The following is a 24,094-nucleotide window of genomic DNA, read 5'->3' as shown; positions in this document are numbered from 1 at the left end:
TGCTGTGTTCTCTTCCCTAGAACTGATCATACTGAACATTTTCAAAGGTAGCAGTATACCAAGTTATAAATATGGGTGTTCATCCATGGAGTGTGGTATTTTCAATCTCAGAAACCTCTTTGGTATGTTATTGCCAATATATTAGTATCATTTTTTTCTCAGACATAAGGAAAATTGGGTATTATGTTTTTTCTGGGGTAGTATTTGATTAGTTTTTGGCAAATCGTGTGCCTGACCATTACAGGATGCCATGATTGGTTTTGACCCATACTAGTGTACTAGCTTCCTTCTACTTGTGCATTGTGATGAATTCTTCTGCATTCAGTACTTCCAGCCACCTTGTTCCATGTTAAATTTTGTAGAAATTCAATTTGCATAATGCCTGTGAGTGGGAATCCAGTTTACAATTTCACATGTTAATATTGCCTAGTTCTTAAAAAAGTCTGACTTAGCAGCCTTAGGAGACTTGAGCATGCTGTATGGTATGTTTCAGACAGCTTTCTAATCCTAAAATACTAATGAAATCAATATGCAAGTCAGGTAATAAGGCAGAGAGCCATATTCTTCACAAGAACATGTGAATAGATAGATCAAGCCAAAAGAAACAAAATGGGCAAAAACTAAACCAGTTGAGTGTGGTTATTTAATAATTGGGCTGTCTGAGAAAATGAAAGCTGGTATGATTTAATGGGATTTTCTGTTTTATGTCATGCCTAAGCCACATGGAAGAGTGGGATTGTTTGCCAAATTTTCTTTCCAGGAGAAATATAAACGTGTACATGTGAATGCATTTCAGGTGGCTGAAGTTTGAAGAGGATGTTGAAGATGGCGGTGATCGATGGAGCAAGCCTTATGTAGCAACTCTGTCTCTGCACAGTCTCTTTGAACTGCGGAGCTTTATTCTTAATGGGACGGTCATGTTGGACATGAGAGCAAACACACTTGATGAGATAGCAGGTTGCAGCAAAAATTTTTAAAAATACTTTTTTCCTAAAATTTGATCTATAACTTGAGGTGGTCTTGGTGATGTCTATGTTCTTGAAAATACTGTGTTGAAGAAACAGGTATGTGCATGCTTGCAGCACTTTTCTTGAGCTGGTTGAGAGTAGCTGCTTCTACAAACATCACTCACAAAACATGACGCTGGATGAGTAGGAGCTCCATAGTATGTACTTTAGGATGAGGCCCAGAACTTGCCTTTATGTTCTAATCCCTTAATGTGTTCTTTGTTTCTACAGATGAATTGTAAATATCTGCCAGAACATTTTAGGAGTTATTTGTACACCTTAGTACCATAATTATTAATCATATTTTGGCTGATGCTAACTTGATGCCATTAGTGCAGTTGGTTGTTGCACATCTGGTATTTTTTCACCTTTATAAGAGGTGAGCAGAAATAAATGCTGTACATGTTGTTTGACCTACTGTGTTGAGCATCCTCACTAATCACATGGTCATTTTGGATACAACACAGACAACTTTGAAGACTTTCATAGATATATAAAAATACATAGATACATGTACATATATATACATATATATATGTATATATACACACATTATGTATGTCTGCTTGCTCCTAAATGAATTTAGAATTAGTTCTACATAATTTTCCTGGTATCTCTTGTTACGGGTACCACGCAGTGGAATGCCTTCTCAGGAATCATATTAGACTTAGGGTTGACCAACATATGTGTGAAGGACAAGGTGTTTTGGCCTTAAAAACTTTGGCAGTACTTGAAATGTTTTCTTGTTTTGAAATCCTGAAATTCGCTCAGGAAATTGGTATTCCCTTCCGATTTTTCTGACTTACTGAGCAAGAGTGTTGAATACATCTTTGTAAATGTAATGTTTTGATTTATAATTTTTATTTTAGTAATTGAATTTATCGATAATCTTAATAAATAAGGAAAAGTAGTTGCTTAATTTCATGTAACCAGCACTCTGCGTAGCGGGCACTTGAGTTCCAACTAGGATACCTTAAGAGATTGTGTGAATTTGTTTCAAGTTAATTTTAGGTGCCATTGTGAAGCATGTGGCTAGCAGTGCTTGGTATACAAGTGTGCTGCCTTTTTTCCAGGAGTCAGCAATACCCAATAGGTAATATTGTTTGTTACTCATAACAGGAGAGGGAGGGTGTCAGGTTTCCTTTTGAGAACCTGTAATAAGTGGCTGTGTGTTACCAGTGATCCCAGAAAGAAACTGCACTGTACTGACAGACACTTCACTGCATTTTGTTCTGTTAGTCAGGGCAGATTCCTACCCTGAGCCCTAACATTTTTCATTCTGAGAAGTTCTGTGCAATTTCAGTTTAACAATGCAGTTAAGTATTGATACATTAGTTAAAACTGGGAAAATATATTTAGAAATTTGTCACATAGGTTTGTGTTGCTTTGTGCAGGTTGAGATCTTTTATGAATTTGTTTTATATTTTTTATTATTTAAAAAAAATGGACCTCTAAGAAACACAGTAGATATTTTCCCTGATATGTAGGCTTTATTTCCTGGTGTGAGCATACTGGTGAGATGCCCTTTTGAAACTTTATGTTGTTTGACAGATGATTAGTTAGTTTTAGATTATATACCTAGGTTTTGTTTCATACTTCCTCTTCTAAAGCATGTGAATCACACGAAGTTTGGTAAAGAGTCTCAGTAGAGCACCTGAAGATGACAGGACTTGTATAATTAATCTCATTCTATAGCAACTTTCACTTTTATGTAGTTGAATATGCTTTTAAAAGTAGGGAACACCAGGTTAAGACTGTCATAAGTCTGTTTTCCTTTGTGTTTGTCTTTGTGTACTCACTGCTAGTGTAGGTTTGTTGAATACAATAAATACTTCTTTTGAAAGTGATTTTCCATTGAAAGTTGAAGTAAGTGGCTACAAATTATAAGATACTGAGTACCTTAGTACCTTACATTTCTTGAAATGATGCTACTAATAAATACTCTCTCTTGGATCTGCCTGTTGTGCTTTTCTTATTCTCACATTTGCTTATTTAGTGTCATCTGAAAATTTCCTGTGGATTCTTGAAGGTGGTTTTGTTAAAGAGAAGACTTTTCTTTTAAACAGATTTTGATTTTCTTTTATTATTTGATGCAACTACAGTGCTTGATTGAGGTGAAAGAGAAATTTAATAGCTACCTATATAATTTTCTTCTTTTGTTATTATGTAGATATGGTTTTGGACAGCATGATTGCCTCTGGCCAGCTGGATGAATCCATGAGAGAGAAAGTGAGAGAGGCTCTTCTAAAGAGGCATCATCATCAGAATGAGAAGAAATTCAGCAGTCGGATTCCTCTAGTTCGGTCTTTCGCAGATATAGGCAAGAAACATTCTGACCCTCACTTGCTTGAACGAAATGGTGAGATAAGTTGTAGCCTCCAGTTGATACTAACCCGGTAAATGATGCTCTCACTGGGAGATGAAGGGAAGGTCAGCTGGTAATAACAGATAAGTGTCTCCTTCTTGATGAGCAAAGAACTAACAATAAGAGTGTGTTTGATGTGTAGCTGTGGATGATATTTCTTAATTTAGTCAAATATTCTACTCCTGCCTGTATACCATAGCATGCATTATTGTTTTGGAGCATAGTATTAGACATTCATCGATCCTAATGATTTTTTGGTATATGCTGAAGTAAAATGTGCAATGTTTGAGGAATTTCAGCATTGTGGCATAACTTATACATGTGTCAGATGGATTCTACTTGCTTTTACAGTCTTTGCGCAAAAGATTTAGTGATCATGAGTTCAGTGATGTGGACAATTACTGTGTTTTAACCCAGTGTTATGTTCATTTGACAGGAAGTTTGCTATGCCAATGGTGAAAGTAGTACTGTTAGCTAGAACACTGTTTATTTTTATCTTATTTTGTAGAGAAGGGTCTAATGGGAACAAAAATCCCAAACCCAAGAAAGATATTAGCAATGTTCTTAGATGTCTTTTTTGAACCAGTTCCTGAAAATTTATTCTAGACATCCAGTCCCAAATTCTAAATAGCAATATGTACTACAGAGCAGCTTACTTGTATTCTTGTGTTTTTATGGGGCCTCTATTTTCATCTGTTTTTTGCTTCCTTTTGCCTTGCATTAAGTAAGACACAGATTTTTTTACTCTGAAAAAAATAAAATTTTTTACGCTGGTGAAAACTTAATTCTGATTTCACGAATCGGTCCTTGAAGTGAACTTCCTTTTCTGTCTTGAAAGACACCTCATTACTTAGAGCATGTTTCACTTACTTAAGTGCTTGTTAGGAGCTACATATGCTGGAATATTCTCCAGTGAATGACTGAGCTTGCTGACAGATTTGTTTGTTAGCCAGTGCATATATGATATATGGTTAAATATTTCTCCAATAGCTTCAGATTTATTTTTTCAAGAACAAAAATGCAGCTAATTTATCTAAGAGTATAATGTCTCCTGTAACTCCTGACTTAGATGCTTTGTTCAGCAAACATGAAAATTTCACACACACAGACTTGGTTTTGCCCATCCTTGAACACCTGTATCCCCAGGTATAATTATGCAAATTTGAGTTCTCTTTCTTGCTAGTTACCGTTCATGTATCACTTCCATTTTTTTAGAGCATTTTGTTCTTAACATTCTTTGTACAAGATTATGGAATGTATGCTGAAACAAGCAACCAGTATAGTATGATGAACTCCTTGTCAGCATGTACTGATTTTCTTTTTATTATGCATTGATAACTTTTCTTTTTATTATTATAGCATCTAATAAGCTGGTAAGCCAAACATGCCTATGTGCAATATTAGTTCTTAGGCACCTTAGGAGGTTGTGTGTTTTAGGACACATTTGTGATTTATCTCAGGTATACTTACAGAATTTAGTTATTACTGTAGTGATTATTATAGGCAACCAAATCTACTCTATTGGTCCTATTTTCTTTACAGCTCTGCATTTTTGATGTTTTAATAATTGAGTTTTTAGGCTTTTGTTCTTAAATCAGGTTTGTATCTGTAGGATCCACTCTTTCATTTTTGGAATGGGGGAGCGAAGGAAGGGAGTGTACGAGACCTTTACCTAGGCATGCTTTCTGCACCTCCTTCTTGTTAATTATTCTGGGGTTGTTCTACTTACTGGTCTCTATATTGCTTGGTATAAATGCGAGAGTAAATGTATCTAGTTTGCTGTTTCCTTGTTTGATGGCATGGTACATGAAACCAGCATGTTTTGGATTTCAGGGATTGTAGGAGAAGTCATCAGTAATGTTTTCAAGGAGACTGGTCATCCCAAGAAAAGTGTTTGTGGCAAATGGGAGAAATGGTATCACTAAACGTTCTAATGGAAGTACTAATATGAGCATAAACAGTCTCTCTTCCTGCTTAAGGAAGAACTGAAAAATCCATTACAAACTCCAGTCTGAAGGAACCATCACAAGACTGTGTTCTCTCCATAAGAAATTAGTGAGACATGGAAACTAGAGCAACAAAAGTAACAAGGGATTTTGGAGAAATGTTTGGTTTTAGCCATATGGGGCTATTGGTAAGTCACAGCAAGAGGATATGGAGAAGGGGCTGTGTATCTCATTTTTGTGCCCTCTTCAAAAATATATGTTAGACTACAACTGCCTGGGGAAATTCTCAGTAAAACAAGACTTTTATTGGAAGACAGTTGCATTTAACACATTTAGGTATGTTTGGTCATGATCGCTTTTTAAAAATTAATAATTCTTTGTACATAACAGAGTTAACAGAACTCTTGTAATATTTTGGATGCTAATGATTTTTTAATTTATTTTTGTATGGATTAACGGTAGCTGCTGTGCAAATTGGAATAAGGAATTCTGGAAAAATTGAAGAGTCAGTTTCAAGATATAAATTTTTTTTTGTTTAACAACTCTTACTCTGACTTAAGATATCTTTTCCTTCAGATCTTCAGCATTCTAATTAGTGCTCCTCAGTAATTTCTGACTTTCCTAATGTCTGGTATCAGATCTGCTCTTATCTCATACCTTACGTGCATGACTATGACACTTTGGCCCATAAAGCTTGCAATTTACAATGTAAAATGTTAATTCATATTTGTATCTGTGTGGATTTGTTTTGTTTTAATTTAATATACTCTATCCCTTTTGTAAGCCTCATGGTGTTCCATTTGTTTTATCTCAGGGGAAGGCCTTTCAGCCTCCCGCCACTCTTTGCGAACAGGTCTCTCTGCCTCAAATCTTTCCCTGAGAGGAGACAGCCGTTTGTCGGTTCTTCTCAGTAACCTTCTTCCTTCTTCAAGAGCTGGGACCCCGGCAGCCTCAAGGTGTACAACCCCTGTAACCACCCCTCAAAACACACCACCCTCCAGCCCTACCTGCCGCCCAACCACACGTGCCCAGCCAAGCCCACCTCAGGGCAAGGAATTGCTGGTGTCACCTGCCAGTGATGATATTCCTTCAGTAGTAATCCACCCACCTGAGGAGGACTTAGAAGTGCAGGAAAGCCAGGAAAAGAAGACAGAGGAAAATATTGGCAAAACACCAGGCAACTATTGAAATTTAAGCTGTCCATGTGTGATGCTCTCTGCATCTGGATCACTTGCACTGCAATGTTTTTTGCACAAAGAAATATGATAACTACTACCTCTGCCTGCATGTTTATTTCTTCTCAGTTGTGACTGTCTTCTTGTTTGGCATTTTTAACTTTTTAGCTTTTAACTAAAGCAAGCAAAAAATGAATTAACATTCATTTGTGTAATTAAAAAGGAATATGGTTTTAAAATCTAATATATAAACAAAATGTCAAAAATGGTGGCCTTTTCTTTTCACTCACCTACAGTCCATAGCAGGTTTTGCTTTGGTTTTGTCAGTGGTTGAGTCAATGTCTTAAACCAGTGTTGAATAGCCTGAGACCATGAATAGCCGAAACCATGGTAAAGTATTAGAGGTGAATATGAAAAGAATTAGGAAGGATACAATTATCAGTAGCATTCATAGTTTAGTTGTATTAGAAGCTTTCAAGCAGTTTTATTTTTGCCTTTGTGCTTTTTAAAACATGACTGTTAAAACCAGGAGTAGTTAACTGATGAAATGGTCAGGTTCAGTTCACCTGCAGCTGTTTCCGGATAGTTGTCCATCAGTGCACTGCTTTAGCATCAGACACTCCATTAGTGTTTTGTTGTGCTTAATATGCAAAATTGGAGACAGTAGTTAGAAACTTTCAATTGTAGGCCAGAACTCAGCAATTTATTATTTTGTTATCTGCAAAACTATTCCTTTATATTTAAAAAGTTATGTGTTGTATAGATGAACAAAACTGTTAGAACTTTCCATCCTTTCTTGAAATGTTTTTAGTAAAAGTTTTAGAACTGCTTTCTGCATACATACTGTTACACTTGCTTTACTTTTGCAAAATTACCACCTATTTAGAAACTTCACAATTCTACTTGGCAGATTATGTTTTTAAGGGGGAATCGTCTTTCTTTTTGGTCTTCAGGCTCTTCCTCCCCTTCCTAGAAATTTGTCTTGCCAAAATCTAGCTTATAGGTTTGACTGCGTTAGGCCTGTGTGTGTTGGGAGTGCAGGGGCTGATCTCCCTTGGTTCTTCCTTCAGCTGAGACTTTGCTTGGTTTCTTCCTCACTTTTTTAATAAATAAGAGCACACTGTTACATTTAACAGTGGAAATATGCTGACAGAGAGGAAAGAGGCTGTGGTTGTCTGCCTTTTCACATTGGCAGTCAAGTCACTGAAACGGAAAGAAACTATGTCATAGTTTCTTTTCTTCAATTGAAGTATAGAGGCCTCATCATTACTTAAATTCAGAAAAGCAAACACAAATCTCTTTTTCTGACTTCCTTATGAGAAATTAAGAGGCTTCATGTGATGATATTTCTGTCACAGGTCACCTTCCAAATATGCTTAGAAATCAGAAATAAAATAATAGCTGTAATGTTTTTCCTGTTCTCACTTCTCTGACAGGAATGACAGCATGCCAGACACAAGTTCCATAGAATCCAGGAGAAGGCAAATAAATAAAGCTCAAGTACATGATGCTATTACCATCATCACTAGTAAGGCTTTCTACTAGAATCTCCACGTTATACTCAAATCAGTTTTGTTCCTCATGCAGGTGTTTCTCGTAAAGAAAAAAGACCTGAAAGGGATGATTTCCCAGTTAATCCATGAGTCTTTCCAGAGAATGATAAACACAAACAACTAAGATATTTTTGTTTTCTGGGGTTTCCCCCACTTTTTTAGTTCAAGAAATCATCTGACCACAGAAAAACGTGGTTTTTCCTTAGATTTGCTTTTGAAGACATTCTCAGATTATGACTTCAGGGCTGCAAGTGGACCAATTTCTGTCTTAGGAGACAAGAGTCAAAGAAAACCCTGACAAGGAAGTCAACTTCCTGGTATTAATTAAGAAAAAAAAATCTTCCTGGTCTATTCCACTATAGGTTATGGTCTGTATCACGTCTCCAGTAATACAGAATATTGCAGTGTGAATACATTTTACACATCTGTATGATTGAGTTTGGTTTGCCTTCTCTGAGCATGAGGAGCTGTGTTAATTTTCTAATAGGTGGTTTTTTTTTTTCTATTTACATTCCTCTGTCATTTGCCTTATGTTATTCAGACTTTTATTTTTTAGTTTTCATAAATAGCTGGAAGGTTACTGAACTTAATGTGAGTTACTGTAAAAGGAGGGAAAAGAGACACACCTTTGGTCTACCACTTAATTTTAATTAGCCAGTCATCAGTTCATAGTAAGTCAACTAAACAAAGGCTTCTCTTAATAATGTTTTTTTAATTTTGTCATCAGTTGAAGAGCAGTGTTTGTTTTCCCATCTTTGAACTGTTGAATAATGAATTCCATGGGAAGGGCTGGGAAGTGAGCTGTGTCACAGCTAAAAATTAACACTGATCACTGAGGTTTTATAATGTCTGTGAACAACAGCAAAGAAGTCTATTTTAAGAGGTCTTTTGGTCCACTGATAAATGTACTTTAAAACTGAGCAAAATAACATTTACAACTTTCCTCTTACAGTATTTTTTCCTGAAAACAGTGATTCAGAGAAGTTTGCATATTTGCTCTCTAGTAGTAATTTGAACTTTTTTTTTTGCATTAGAGCTGCATTGGAATTTAGTTTTAAAAATTGATTTTCATTTCCTCAAGTACAAATATGGTTGAATTTATATTTAGAAGATCTGTATTATATAATTTTTGCCTTTCTAAATACTATTTTGGAGTAGTCATGCTTAGATGTTGAACTCATATGTTACTCATCTTTTCATATGGAACAGATGTGAGACAACTGTATGTAATCATGTTGCTTTCTTTTTTCTGTAGATAACATTGATTAGATTTTTGTGATCACAGTACTAAATGTTGTTGGCTAGAAAAAGCACATGGTCTTTAGTGAAGGTGTAGTTATAAATACATTAACTTGAGTTTGAGGTTTTATTCCAAATTACTCAAGACTTACTCCACTGTAGTCTTTCAGAGGAGATGAGTGATCCATCTGCTGAACTAATATCAGGAAGAGCACTGGGTTTTTAAGGATCCCCTCAGCAGCTTCATAACAATGAGTTTCTCTGTCTTAAAATCTGAAAAGTACTTCTAGGTAGTTTCCCTTGAGTTTGCATCTACTGAACTGAGAAGAGAGGGAAATAAATTCTTTTATTAACGTGAGATCGGAATGGAAGTGTTTCACTTCTGTTAAAGATTAATTCATGGGTTCAGAGTTTCTCTATAAATAGCAGATTGATGGATATGTGTAATGAAAGCAGGCTTGTATGGAAGTGCTTGCTCAGGTCTGAAAACCTGTGAGCAGTATTCTCTTGTGAGAGCAGCAGTCTGTCCAACTGCAAGGCCAACAGAAAGGAAAACTATTCACACATGGTTTAGGATCGGACAAATATTCCTGTGTCAGTGCCAAAACTTGTGAGCCTTAACTGTGACTGTTTGGTGAAATTTTGAAGGCAAACCTTTTAGAAGAATCAGTATCGCTTTAGCACTGAAACAATAATATTTCTGCTAATATGTAGAATCCTTATTCTCTGTCCTTCTCCTTGACTGTCTCTCAGTTTTTTATTCTAGTCTTTGCTTGCTCTTGCTCACAGTGCTTTTCCAGAAAGTGCAAAACAATGCATTATGGCTCATCTTTCATCAGTTAAAACCATTTTAAGTTACCTGTATTGCTACAGAGAAGGGGCAAAAATGAAGAATATACAAACTTTTGTATTATGCTGCTCTTCTGCAACAACGGTTTAGTGTTTCTTTCTAGTTCTACAGACATCAGCTCCTAAGCAGTTAAATACTTAGATCAGCTGATTTCATAGGTGGTTGGTAGTACAGTTCTTGTGAATAACATAAATCTTGAAGCAGAAGAGCAGAATGTGTTTTTTGTTGTTGGGTTTGGTTTTTTTTATTTTTTTTGTGGTTTTTTTGTTTGTTTGGTTGGGGTTTTTTTTGTGTTGGCTCATTGCTTGTGTATATTAAGATTTATGAAGGAAATGACAGCCTATTAACTTGATTTAGTTTTTGCTTCAGGAAAAACTACCCATACCACTTGCATCCCTTATGAACTGTAAGAATGAGAATTAGTGGTAAAGGCTGGAACCTGCATGTTTTTGTTGATGTAATGACTTTTTGGAAGAACTTTTTGAAAACAAATATGGGGATGAAATAAAGCGAATAGAGTAGTCATTTGAAATGCTAAAATAAGTAAAAAATGAGACATTATAAACATGGAGGTATGCAAGTAGTTAGTTATGTGGCAGTAGTTATGATAGAACAGTAGCCTGAAGATAGCCAGAGAGGGTTTCATTTATATATTGACTAGAGAGATGCTTGGCCTGAATACAAACTTACTCCATGTAATACAATTTTTCAGCCTTTATCTAGATGTGGTTTTGAAGGCATGTGGAAGCATGTTCTGTCACCACAGCTGAAAGGTTGAGTGTAGACAAGCAAGAAGGCCAAATGCACTTCTAGTGCATGTTAAACTGAACAAGCAAAAGCTTTGTAATTCAAAAGGTGGGACTTGGGCTTGGTTATGCATGCCTAGACCAGCTTTTAAATATTAATTGGGTAGAGAGAACCGTGATGCAACATGGAATTCAGTGTGTATGAACACTTGGGTTACTTGCTTTTTGTACCCTTCACTGAATCTGCAATTCAGTGCTGCTGGCACTGTAATAAGATAGATAATACGGGTTTTTTTTGGTGCAAGTGTTAGAGGGAAGCTGTATGTTAAACTAGAAAATCTTTATTATGTGTGCTTTTCAGCTCAAGTGTATATTCCATACAGTAACTTGTGGTTGGATGAATAGTGGGAGTTTTGGTCTGTTGATTGAAAGCATGGTTTGCAAGCTGTCCTTCTTGTAGTACACTGCTTACTTTTACAGCTTAGTTAACTTAGTTGACTACATTCCTTGTAGTTGTAGCCTGAGGCTTGCTGACACTTTTTACAATTGCAGTAACTGCTGCACAGCAGACTACGGGTGTTTGCATTTGGTATCTGAGGACTTCTTAGTACAGTGAAGATGCTATATACTAACTACAGAATCAGTTATGATTAAAATGCCAGCAGTTATTTTTTTCTGCAGTTAAACTAGCTGATGTTTTCTGGTGACTGTTTTGCAAATGGCCATCATTTGGGGCAATACCTAATTTTTTAAATTATGTCATTTTTTTGACAACACAGTGACTTATTAATGTTGCATTTATGATACTAATGTAGGGCACTTACTGAATAACGTGCACTTTTGCGTTAAGCAAGCTGCCACATTGAGTTTTGGTAGTGTTGCACACTCAGTTAATTTCCTGCACCATTTTGAACTTATGTCCTTTGTTTTAATTTAGGTCTGTTGGCATCTCCACAGTCAGCACCTGGAAATTTGGACACTGGGAAAAGTGGAGATGTTAAAGGTACTGGGACAGGAGGAAGCAGAGAAAACAGCACTGTTGATTTTAGTAAGGTAAGTAACATTAAATACCTTAGTGTTTGGCATCAATTAACAATGTAACAAAAACTATGCTGGTTGGAACCTCCCCCTTAGTTACAACTAAGATATGTGTACCAGTGTACACATGAAATAGGAACAGAGAGATAAATTGTGTCACAGTATTATCTAGGCTACACGTGTCACATGTTTTTAAATTCTTTGCGGTGGAATACTTCTCAGTATTTTGGTAACATAAGAGTGCAGCTGTAGTTTCTCATGCAGATGGACATATTTACACATCTGCTATTCAGGCTCTTATGAAAGCAGTTCTGTACATTGTGTTGCAACTTCTTTTTCTAGAACTTTTTGGTGGTTCCTTTTTTTTTTTTTATGAAGAGGGCTTTTAAGAAGAATTTCTTTTCTATGTGTAATGAGTTTCCTCTGCAAAAGTTGTTGTACATCTTAGTCATTAGAAACACGTAATACCACTTTCTGAAAGAGACCTTGTAAAAAAATCTACTGGAAATCTCATATATTTCTTCCATAATACAAATTTGCTGGGCAAGTTTCATTGTGACTGTTATTATAAAGTTCAGTCAGACGTATCATCTAAACTATGAAACACTGTAAGAAGATGCTTTTGCCAAGTTAAATAATTTTGTTTAAGGAAAGCTAACTTGCACTGTAGTTCTGATATAATCATAGCAGGTGCCATATATTCCTACTCCTTTGTCAAAGTTTTTATATTTTTGCTTGGCCTGTCCTTGTGTACACCTGCCTTGTCTCCTGTTGGACAGGAGTCAGCCTCCTGGCACTGTAGTTGTGGCACACTTGGTGTGGGACTCAAGAGGCCATCTGTAAGTTCTCTAGCTAGCAACGTCACTGGTGCTTGTGTGATGTGTGTATGTGAACACAGAGTTCATGTGCTGTACCATTTTCTAATGCACTTCTGTAATTATGTACAGAAATGAAGGTGAAGATTTTCAGCCATCATATTCTTTATGAATGAAAAGATGAACATATACTTTTCAAAATAATGACATACTTGAAATACATGGCTGTGAAATAACTTACTGCATAGAAACCATGTGTAATTACATGAACTCTCTTTACTTAATTGTGCATAGAATTTGTTAATTTATGTCCTATCACAGAATGTTTGTCATGATAATATTAGAAAGGTGATTATGCAGTTTGGAGTCTTCTAGAATATACTAGGTGTTAGTAATTCTAACTTATAGAAATAGTTTATTATTATTTGGCTGGCTGGCTGACATTTTCTAAATGTGTTTGTCTTTTCTGTATTGTGGGATATTTAATTTGCTTTTTAATTTTTATTTGTAGCATAAATGTCTTGTAAATTCTGATAAACATAATTATGTTATGGAATTTCTGCTAAGAAATGTAAGGGATTAAACATTTGTTTCATCTTTGTATGAATAGGTTGATATGAACTTCATGAGGAAAATTCCTTCAGGAGCAGAAGCATCAAATGTATTAGTGGGAGAAGTAGATTTTTTAGAAAGACCTATTATTGCTTTTGTGAGGCTCTCCCCTGCTGTGCTTCTCTCGGGTCTCACAGAGGTTCCGGTTCCTACACGGTAAATAAATGCCTGGAAAGTCTGGCTTTACTTATGCAATAAGATAATATTATTTAAGATCTCAAATAGCTTTAGATTTTTATATGTACTGTATTGAGCTCAAAAAAATGTAGAGTTTTGTTCAACATTATGTTCGTTATTTGCTGCAAAATTTGAAGGAATGAGATCTGCCACAAAATTCTCTGAATGCATTATATATCTATATATATCCCTGTATACATACACACAGATATGTATAAATCAATATATATGTAAAGATGCTGTCTTAAGCAAGTGCAGGATTTGAAACTGAAAGCTGATTTGGAGTAAAAGCAATGAATCTTCCAAGTTTGCATTGACATTTTGAAGATGGGCATTAAGATAGTTATAGTTCCCTTCGGAGGGACACAGCTTGTCAGTGGGGAAGAGCACACTAAGTCTGAAGTTCTGTCTAATCTGAACATCTGCTCTTTCTATGCAAATGCTCTGCATATGAATGACGTAGGTGGTGAAAAACGAGTTTTTTATTGTATGCCTGAATCTACATGATAGACATTGGAGTAGTCAACCTGCAACTAATACATAGAAGCAGTTTTCAGTCTGCAATATGCTATCCAACCTGGTGCAGTCACCCCTGCTCCCCCAAACCCAAGGATCTTACCAGTATACTGTGGGTATGTTTACCACAGATGTTCAAAATATCAAAATACAGGTCTCGTGATGAAGGTAGAAGATCATTTCATCAATCATCATGAATGGCACTTCATTTTCTGTGCACATTGATGTATTGGGCTGTTCGGCAGTGTTTGGCATACATTTGTATTAATGTTTTTTGGTGCGTTTTTAATGTTTTAAAAGGATCAAAGTGTTTGTTTATCTCTGTGATTTTCAGCTTATGCACTCTATTGAAGGGCAAAAATACATATATATGAGAATTTTTGGAGAGTAGTTGACAGGAGTGCTCTTAATGTTTTTTTTTTGGGAAATTCAAAAATTTCTGCATACTGAACACTGTAGCTAAAATTATTCTGTCCTAAGTTTTTCAGAATGGTGTAAACTTGCAAATCTGGAATAGCATACTTGGATTCTGAAGATGCACTCTTGGTTTCAGTTAGGGTAGTAAACTTGCAAAGGAGACAGAAGTGAGCTTTTTATACTACGAGCTGAAAGAAAGCGCTACTTTTTTTCAGATGTGTTGTGCTTGGGAATGTCATTTTCATGAAATATAGGAAGAAAGTTGTGAAACAAATTACTGAGGTTCACTCGTTGGTTTGTATCCTTTTGAATTTATAAAATGTTATTCCTGTTCAAGGTTTTGGTGAGTTTTATGTTAGGCACTGTTACTGTGCAAAGATCTGCTAGTAAAAGATCTGCTAGTATATGATGTGACTCCACCTCCAGATTGAATCAGTTTCCCAGAATGTCACTTACTTTGATAGATGTCCAGATATCCAAGTTCCCTTCCTTTTCACACAAGACTAGGATATGACTACGTGAGTATGCCCAAGTGTACTGCAAGAAGTACAGTAGGTGCATCATCTGTGTGCCATGCCCAGTCACAGCAAGTGAGGGGCTTGAACTCTCAGAAAAAGGTGATCATCAGGGAACGTAGGACAGGACAGAGCTGCTAGGCTGCCACTTAAGGGATCTTTGCTGCTGGGAATATCAGAAAGGCTTAGAATCTGGAGGAAATATTCATTGAGCTCAAGTCTTCTGCAATCTCTAAGGCATTATAAGAAGTTGAAAAATTAGGCTTAATTAAGAATATATCTGAGTAATTTTGGCTCAGGATTTGAGTTCCTTGCAGTAATGACTTTAAGCTGAACCTTTTTACAGCTGAATCTTTTTACAGTGTTGCAGCAGTCTTTTAAGATTCTAAGCAGTGAAAATGGTATTTTTATACCACTTAACACCTCTTCACCACTAAATTTTCTTTAAACATTAATTTGAATGACCTGCTCTTGAATATATGCAGATGAGTCAGCCGGACTCATCTGTATTACTTTCTCTACAGGTTTTTGTTTTTGTTGCTGGGACCAGCAGGAAAAGCTCCACAGTACCATGAAATTGGGCGATCAATAGCAACACTTATGACAGATGATGTGAGTGATCTGTTTTACATGCTTGTAGTTAAAGTCTAGAATGATGTATTTACCAACTGATGTAAATGATTTGGAGTAGTAGGTTAAAGAAAAAAACCGTCAAACTAGTTAAATGAAGAACTGTAAACTTATTTTTTGTGTTATTAAACTATATAATGGTAAGTTAACTTCCCTCCTTGTCTGTCTTGAAGAAATCCTAAATGCATTTCTGAAAAAAAAATTGGCTTTGATGTATAGATTTAATTTTTGTGTTAAATTGGTTAACAGAACTATTAAATAGAACTGCATTTAATATGAGTCACTGTATGTCAGAAAGGACAGAAGCATCTGTGCAAGTGTTCAGGACACAAAGTTTTAAAAATGCAAGCAATTGAGTCATCATAGATTTGTGGTTTTCTTAAATCTAAGTAAGGTCAGATAAATAGAATAAGAATTTTAATAGCCTTTTGAAGTCATATGCTTAAAGACCACAGGAAGGAACCAGGACTTTTTAAGAGTGTTGCCATCTTACTGAGTAAAATTAGGATGTTTTAATTTTGATTTCTCATTGAGCGCCACCTACTGAATTGCTGATAATTTTTAATGTTATCTAGCAGAAATGCAAGTACTTTTTACTCTAGAACAATTTGAAGTTTGGTACTGTAAACTAGAAATTTGTCATTTTGCAGTTGGTAATGAATCTGTGAATACAGTTTTTGTTCAGTGTGAGAATTGAGTATTAAAAGCTTTAGTTGCAACATCTGATCTTTTTTAGATAGGCTGATCTGATTTTTAGGAATATTCTAGATCACTGAAATAGAAAAAAAGTATTAATTATTTGATGGTCTAAAAAGACCTGAGTAGACTTCAGAGATTTATATTAAAATTAGAAGACTTAATGGTATTTAGAGAATAACAATTTAGGTTTCAAATGTACAGAACAATTTAGGATCATCTTCTGCAAGCAGTTTATTAATAGCAAAATAGCTTTTTTTTTTCTCTCTGTGTATAAAATGTATCTTGGAGTTCATGTAGTAGTCTGTAAAGCAGTATAGTATTTTTAGTGCAATTGCTTTCATGTGCTTTTTAAGTATTCTTCTAAACTTAATTAAAGTAGACATATAAAAATGCATTCTTATTCTTAATAAAAACTTGTGGTTTGGTTTGAAGCTTATTTGAAGTATTTTTGTCATGATTTAGCACAGCATGATGGTACAGTGGCTGTAGGGCAGAATTACCCAGACAATAGTACATGAATTTGATGTCCTGAATATTGAAGATTTAATTTTAATTTAATTTTAGAAATTAACTCAATACTGATTTTGAGTTTGAAGATAAAACTTCCATGTCTTTTGGTCCATAGGAATGTGCATACCAGTAGTTTTTAATTTAAAAGTATGTAAGTACAGTAAAGCCAAACTTTTGAGGACCTACAAAATATTTTCCGTGCCTTTTAATCAAGTGTAATCATTACATAATGATAATCAGTTCCTCTTCAGAAAAATAAAACAAAAATGAGTGTTGAGTACTTTCTTCTTGTAGGTTTTCCATGATGTTGCCTATAAAGCAAAAGACCGAAATGACTTGTTGTCAGGAATTGATGAGTTTTTAGATCAAGTGACAGTCCTGCCTCCAGGAGAGTGGGATCCATCTATACGAATTGAGCCACCAAAAAGCGTTCCTTCCCAGGTAAAAGGAAAAAAAAGCTCCAGTTTGTCTTGTAGTGAGGGGGCCTAAACTGAACATAGCATTTGAGCTGCTGAGTACAGAGGGACAATCACTACCCTCGTCCTGCTGGCCACACTCTTCTTGATACATGCCAAGATCTCGTGGGCTTTTCTGGCCATCTGGCCACACTGCTGGCTCCTATCCAGAGGGCTGTAAAGCATCAGCAAAGTCCCCTCCCAATACATATCCATTTTGCAGCAAAAAGTGGATTATCCATTTAAGTTAGGAAAAAAAAAAAGCCTTTTCCCCCCTTCTTAATTTTTTATCAGTTTTCTGCTATGCTTTTAAGTTCATTTTATTTACAATATTTCCTTTTGAAATACTGAAATGAATTTGTGTGAGAACTTGAAGAATTGGTGAGAAATTGTACTTGAGTTCATGTCACCAAATTCTATGAGTAGTCTAGCAGTGGTCAGCAAGAATATATTGCTTGTTGTAAGCACTTCTGTTTGCATGCAGTATTCATGACAATGTTCAGTGTCTTTTGTGTAGCATATACTATTACCAGAATGTTTATGAAATAGATAAAAATCAATCATATTGCTCAGTTGTTATGATGCAGGATTAGAATGAGAGCTAAGGAAAGTGGATCCTGGGAGAAACTTTCTTCCCCTCCTCCCTCTTTACAACTTACAGGAATTTGGGCCTCCAGGATCAAAAGCAGGGGAGAGACCAGTGCTTTTGGTTCAGGAGATTGACACTGATGTCAAGTCCTGTGGTGGCTTGGCAGAGTGGGTGCAATAGAATGGGGTAACAGCAGTGCAGTCTATTCATTAATAGCCTGAGGTTACCATGTAACTTCTTTCCAAAATAAGCAGGGCTCAGGGTTTTTTTGGAAGGCAGTCTCAGCTGAAAAAATTATGAGGAGCTCATAAGCAGATTGTTCAGCAGGGGAATTACTTCTCATTTATATTTCAACTAAATAATGTGTGTATCATAAAAAGAGGTGAGTTTCTGATACACGTTAAGCATTTCTGCTCTGGAAATGGTTGAAGAAAAAAGTATCTAAAGATTTCTGTCCCATGGCTGAGCCTCTACTGTGTGTTGAAAATATAGGCTTTGTTTCATTGTGTTTCAGGAATCTATTTCTTGTAAGTACATGGAAGATTTGTACTGTTGTGCAAGGTACTAATAAGGTGTTCTGGGTAGTGTTGTACAGTTTTAGTCGTCTGTACTCAACAGAAGATTAGTTTGGAAAATGGAGGACTGCTGATGAGCTGAAAATATGAAAAAGGGTGTTGAAGTATTTTAATTATACTTTTTAGTGTAAAGGCAGTCTCAAAGTATTTTTTTCCTTTTTTTTCCTCCCATCTCTTCTGTAGGATAAAAGGAAGGCACCTAAATTTCCAAATGGATCTACTCCTACAGGAGAGGGTCTTAAAGAAGAAGGCCATCATGCTGGACCTGAACTTCAGAGAACTGGAAGGTGTGTTCACTTTCCTAAATGCTAGCTTCCGTAAAGAAATAGAAGTGATAAATCTTCATCTTAATGGTTTACATTTAAACATTAAAAAATCACGGTACAAGTGTCAGAGCGCATCCTTTGTCCTTTTCAAGTGTTGGATTCTTGCCTGTAAGTGCCAATCTGCTTAAAGTATTTTCAAGCCTCTGGCAATGTTTCTCAACACATTTGTGAAGGATTTCACATAAGATGCTGCCTAATTTAACTAACTGATTTTTAAAAGTTGGGCTTTTAATCTTCAGGAGCATGTAATTACCATAATTACAGCAGGAATATGCAATGTTCAGTGTTGGGCTAGGTACTAAAAAATCCCATTAATGCAAATCTATTTTATGTATATGAAGGAGCAATATGAAATGGAGCAATAAGAAATGAATAGTGGTAAAAAGTAGTTTGGTATTGGTTAGCTCTGGGTTTTGCTTAGGTTTCTTATAGAGATAAAACAAAATTGTAATTTCTTTCAGTTCTTATTGTTTTCTGTTAATTCTGAAATATTTGCTAAAGAAGTCTCCAACACTGGAAATACCTGGTTATGATTAAAATTTAATATCTGATATGAGAGTAGAGATTAAATCAACTGAAAAATTTTGGAGTGTATGTACAGTGTTGTTATCCCCAGAATAACAAACTTCCAAATCAAATGCATCTTTTTCATGCATTTGTGAGGAAGACTTTACGATATTTGTGTTGATTTTTACCCTTGTGGCTTTGTTATAGTTACCCTTTACTGTTTTTGTAGACAGTATGTGGAGCTGAAAAGTTCATTTTTGCTCACAAAATTAGCTGTAGATAAGGCTTTTCTTTTTCTTAGAAGTGTTTAGGGTTTTTTTGATAATGAAAAATAAAATAATTTTTTCTAAATGCAAATGAATATCTAATACTTTGAAGTCTTTAAGATTTTTTTTTTAAATTGCTCTTTAAATTTTTGGTAATAGCTTACCCAGTTGAACTAAGTAGAATATCTGTGTTCTCCAGATAAGAACACTGTTAAAAAATAATAGACCTATATTTATTGACATAATCATATGTATGTAGAGAATTCAAATGAAAAGATACAACTGTATGTTGGAGTATTAATGCTGAAATGTGACAATGCAGTGATCTACGACGTTTAGCATATTTCTCTGTTCCATTGTTTTGAATATAATAAGACAGCTTTGACTTAAAGCATCGTTTAGGTACCATTTAGCATCGCTTAGTACCATTGTTTGCAAAGTTATTTTTTCAGTATCTAGCCCATATATAAAAAAGATGTAGTCAGCTTTTAAAAATGTGGGTAACCTGCTTGATTATGTTTGGAATACTGCTGAGTTGGAATAGATAAGATTCTCATATATGTTTTTAATTGTTATGCTTTAATCTGGATTATGAAATAGATAATTTGTGCCGGCAATAGGCACTGGCAGTCATGTGTAGCCCATAGTTTTAAACTAGCTAGAATCCTTTAGTGTACAGTTTGACGAGTTTCATCTCACCTATTTAGGCTTTTTGGTGGTTTGATACTTGACATCAAAAGGAAAGCACCTTTTTTCTTGAGTGACTTCAAGGATGCATTAAGCCTGCAGTGCCTGGCCTCGATTCTTTTCCTATACTGTGCCTGTATGTCTCCTGTAATCACTTTTGGAGGGCTCCTGGGAGAAGCTACACAAGGCAGAATAGTGAGTACAAAGAATGGTAGCGGCCAGGCTTTTAGACCTTCAGAGGCAAGTCACTGTGTGCATTTGTCTCATTTATTTATACTTGTATTTGAAGAATTTACCCACAGCACTTGATTAGCCTGCCCCAAAACAGATCTTCCCCAAAAGGTAATTGTTATGGAAAATGTGGGGAACCTATGTGAACAGGAGAAGATGGGCAGGGGAGGTAAAAAATGTTTATCCTGCCTCATTGGATGAATGGATTCATTAATAGAGAAAAGGCTGGCATTGCCTTCCTTTTGGCTGCTTAAGAGTAATAAATAGCAGTAAAGGTGCACTGTCCCACTGGGCCTACCTTAGGCAAAGTCAGAGGGTCAAGGTGGATAGCCAAGATCATGTACTGGCCTTGAGGAGTAGGCCTATGAGGATGATAATACCTGCAGTGTGTGGCCAGCAGTCCATTTATGAAAATGACAGGATATGTTTATGCTTGCACTAATATATATGTTTCTCACAATAAAATAAAGTACTTGAGGTTTATCAGCAGAAAATACTCTTCATTGTAAATGACTCAAATGTAAGCCATACACATCCAAAATTTTGGTAGTGTTATGTTGGGCAGCACCTTTTTCACCAGAATATCATTGCACTTCAGTTTTTGAAGCAGGGAAGAATTACTTAATATGAGCAGTGTTAGTAACTCAGTGTCAATTGGCATATGAATAAACTAGTTTGAAGTGTATTTTCTGTTTTTAAATCTATCACAAAGAAACAAGGCTCTGTCCTTTTGTGGGAGGGAAGGATGTATTCAGACATGTCCTTTACAAATGCTCAGATTCTGTTGAAACTTAAAATGTTAAAAAAATTCTTCTTGATGCTTAATGAAAATTTTAAGCTTGTACTATATTAAAATTTAGTTAACTGTTTTATCTCTTTCAATTATTGCTATTGATTCAGATATTTGTGTATTGAATGTAGCACTTCAAGCTGATAGAAAATACAGATATCAATTATGTCTTTTCTGCGTACTGGTTTTCCCACTGTAAATGTAGGAATGATTACTAAAATGACAATGTAAATTTTGAATGTAGAACATGTATAATAATGAAAGCACCCTCCTTTCAAAGCTTGATTCTCAAACACCTTCTTTCTTTTAGCTATCTGGAATTGTTTGCGGGTTTGTTCCTGCCTTCAGATACTTGGTGTGCATCATTGAATAAAACATTTAGTTACTGCACACACATGTTCAAGCACAGTAGCTGACATTGTAAGGTACACAGTTTGTCTTTGAAACCTTCCCTCGCATTCTCAGAGGCCATCACCTCCACAGTGCTCCTGTCCCTGCCACCCTGACTGAGAACCCCAAGGTTAATGCATTGACTAACCAAAAACACTAATTTGAAGGTAATAGAACAAGAGACTGGAATTATTTTTTTTCCTAATATTATGATCTAAGGACTCATTTTAATTTTTAATAGCCCAGTTCAGCAAATCATTTTGACCATTTTCAGATGCTTTCCTGAATTGGAGCTCAAGTTTTAAGAATTCTGTTTTCTTAGGTTTGCACAGTTTCAAAATAGCAAATGCTTTGAAGTTCCACCAGGAACACTGTAATTCCATTACAGGAATCTGTAATCCATGACTTCTCATAGTGGTAGGCGGTGTAATTAACTACTTTCAAGTAAATTTAATACAATTTTAGTATTTAAAATTCTGGCCTCTCTCTTTTGAGGTGCATTGTAGCTGGGTATTTTTGGCAGAAAGTATTACAGGGAAACACTTACTTCAAGAACTGAAGTAGATACCTTAATTCCTTGAAAAGAAATGCATTACCAGGTGGGACATTGGTTTACTGCTCATCTATATTTGGTGTCATGTATACATAAATGTATATTCTTCAGTAATTCCCGCTGCACCTTTGCCTGTCAGCTTGTTTTTTTTTTTTTTTTTTTTTTTTTTTTTTTTTTTTTTTTTTTTTTTTTTGTAATGCTTGGTTGACTGATGCAGGTTTGATGCAGCACACTGTAGGTATGGTGCAATACAAATATCTGTTTTCTTTCTAGAGACCATTAATTCTTTCTGTAAACAATATGCTGAGTAGCTATTTTCTTTTTTGTTTATTTGGGGTTTGTTTTGGGTTTTTTTGGGTTTGGTTTTGTTTTTTGTAAATTTGTATAATTGTTGGTATGCTTTTCCTCCAGAGCTAGCAGGACTAGTAATTTGTTGTCATGGTTTTGGATGGCTTTATGTTTCTCAGGGGTGAAGTTTTCAAAATCTTGTTCATGGTATTGTTACTGTAAAACAGTATTTATTGTCTCAAATATGGATATTAATTGCAATGTGTTTACATCTTGTCTTGTTCCTAAGTTAATGCATCTTAAAGCTGTATTTATGAAGATAATGATGCTAAATGCTAACCTGAAAGGCAGCAGTTATAGCTTTTTTTTCCCCCCCCAAACAGAGTGCAATAGAGTCTCTCTTTGGAGCCTCATTAACTGGGATTGCTTATTCTCTCTTTGCTGGGCAACCTCTTACTATCTTGGGAAGCACAGGACCAGTTCTAGTATTTGAAAAAATATTATTCAAATTTTGCAGGTAAGTGATGTTTATATTGGCTTGATGAACTTTTTAACATTCTAGCCTGTTACAATAGCTGTGATTGAAAGCAGATGTACAGTAAATGTATATGTCCATTAAGGTAAATACCGTGTCAAGAAACTGAGAAATTGATATAGTTTGATAAAGCTGTGAGGCACTAGCAAACTTGAATGAGAAAATCAGTGATAAGAAGTGGCAAGGACTCAAGTAAAAGTTATATTCTGACTGTGTGAAGTTGTTGGCTTTGCTTCTGCAGGGATAAGCAGAGATCGATCTACCCTCTAGGAGAAACCATCTGGGTAGTTCTGGAGAGACTCATCCCCATGATGCTTCCCAAGCTAGGTAGTTGCACTGTCAATCTTAGAAACACCTTGCAGTGTTGCTTTGCTTTGGTGGGAGATGAGACAAAAAAAAATTTCTGCTTCCTTCAGAGCTAATATCAAGCATGAGAAAAGTGCTGAATACCTATAAAGCTTGGCCTTTATGTCTTTTCAAATAAAATGTAATACAGATGGGTTTTGGCTCAGTTAATGCTTTTTGTTTCTTTCTTCACACAGGGATTATGGTCTTTCCTACCTCTCCCTGCGAACTAGCATTGGTCTGTGGACTGCATTTCTATGCATTGTGCTTGTAGCCACAGATGCTAGCAGCCTTGTGTGCTACATCACTCGATTTACTGAGGAAGCTTTTGCAGCGCTCATATGCATCATTTTTATTTATGAGGCATTGGAAAAGCTTGTTGATTTGGGAGAAGTGTATCCTTTCAATATGCACAATGATTTGAATAAACTGACTTCATATTCGTAAGTACCAAGTTTCTATCTGTTAGTGAAATAAATAGGAACATATAGAGAGACATATTGTTTACTAAATGGCAGTGGGTGCCACTTCCAGGAAGGCTAGGAGGATGCTAGAAGTGGTATGGGCATGCGAAACCTCAAAACAATTCTATTCAGGATGCTGTGGAATTGAATTTTCCGTGTTAGCTATGGGTGGTTGGAAGGGATAAGGGCCTGTGACAAAGCTTGCTTTAATACAGCTTTACTAAAGGTCAGAACAGGACTTCTGCCTTGCTACTTCTAGGAAGTATAGTTTCATGAAATAGGA

At 35.7% G+C, this 24,094-nt stretch overlaps 1 protein-coding gene across 21 annotated transcripts in view; it reads left to right on the top strand.

Moving 5' to 3' along the window:
* SLC4A7 (solute carrier family 4 member 7) overlaps positions 1-24,094 on the top strand; it is a 93,747-nt gene that overhangs the window by 49,352 nt on the left and 20,301 nt on the right. For 10 of the 21 annotated variants that reach the window (XR_014952002.1, XR_014952001.1, XM_085569168.1 and 7 more), the window contains exons 5-15: positions 797-957; positions 3,178-3,366; positions 6,133-6,495; positions 11,819-11,934; positions 13,345-13,502; positions 15,496-15,583; positions 17,105-17,251; positions 18,613-18,716; positions 20,236-20,410; positions 22,851-22,984; positions 23,545-23,790. Coding sequence is in view for 19 of the 21 variants with exons in the window: in XM_085569168.1 (XP_085425294.1) it covers positions 797-957; positions 3,178-3,366; positions 6,133-6,495; positions 11,819-11,934; positions 13,345-13,502; positions 15,496-15,583; positions 17,105-17,251; positions 18,613-18,716; positions 20,236-20,410; positions 22,851-22,984; positions 23,545-23,790 (1,881 nt within the window). In the remaining 2 variants the exon portion in view is untranslated. The other 11 variants (XM_085569192.1, XM_085569217.1, XM_085569196.1 and 8 more) reach the window with 5 other exon arrangements.

The sequence above is a fragment of the Lonchura striata genome, chromosome 2 (assembly GCF_050655825.1).
Source record: "Lonchura striata isolate lonStrDom1 chromosome 2, ASM5065582v1, whole genome shotgun sequence".
NCBI lineage: Eukaryota > Metazoa > Chordata > Aves > Passeriformes > Estrildidae > Lonchura > Lonchura striata.
This window is presented reverse-complemented; position numbering and strand designations above follow the sequence as displayed.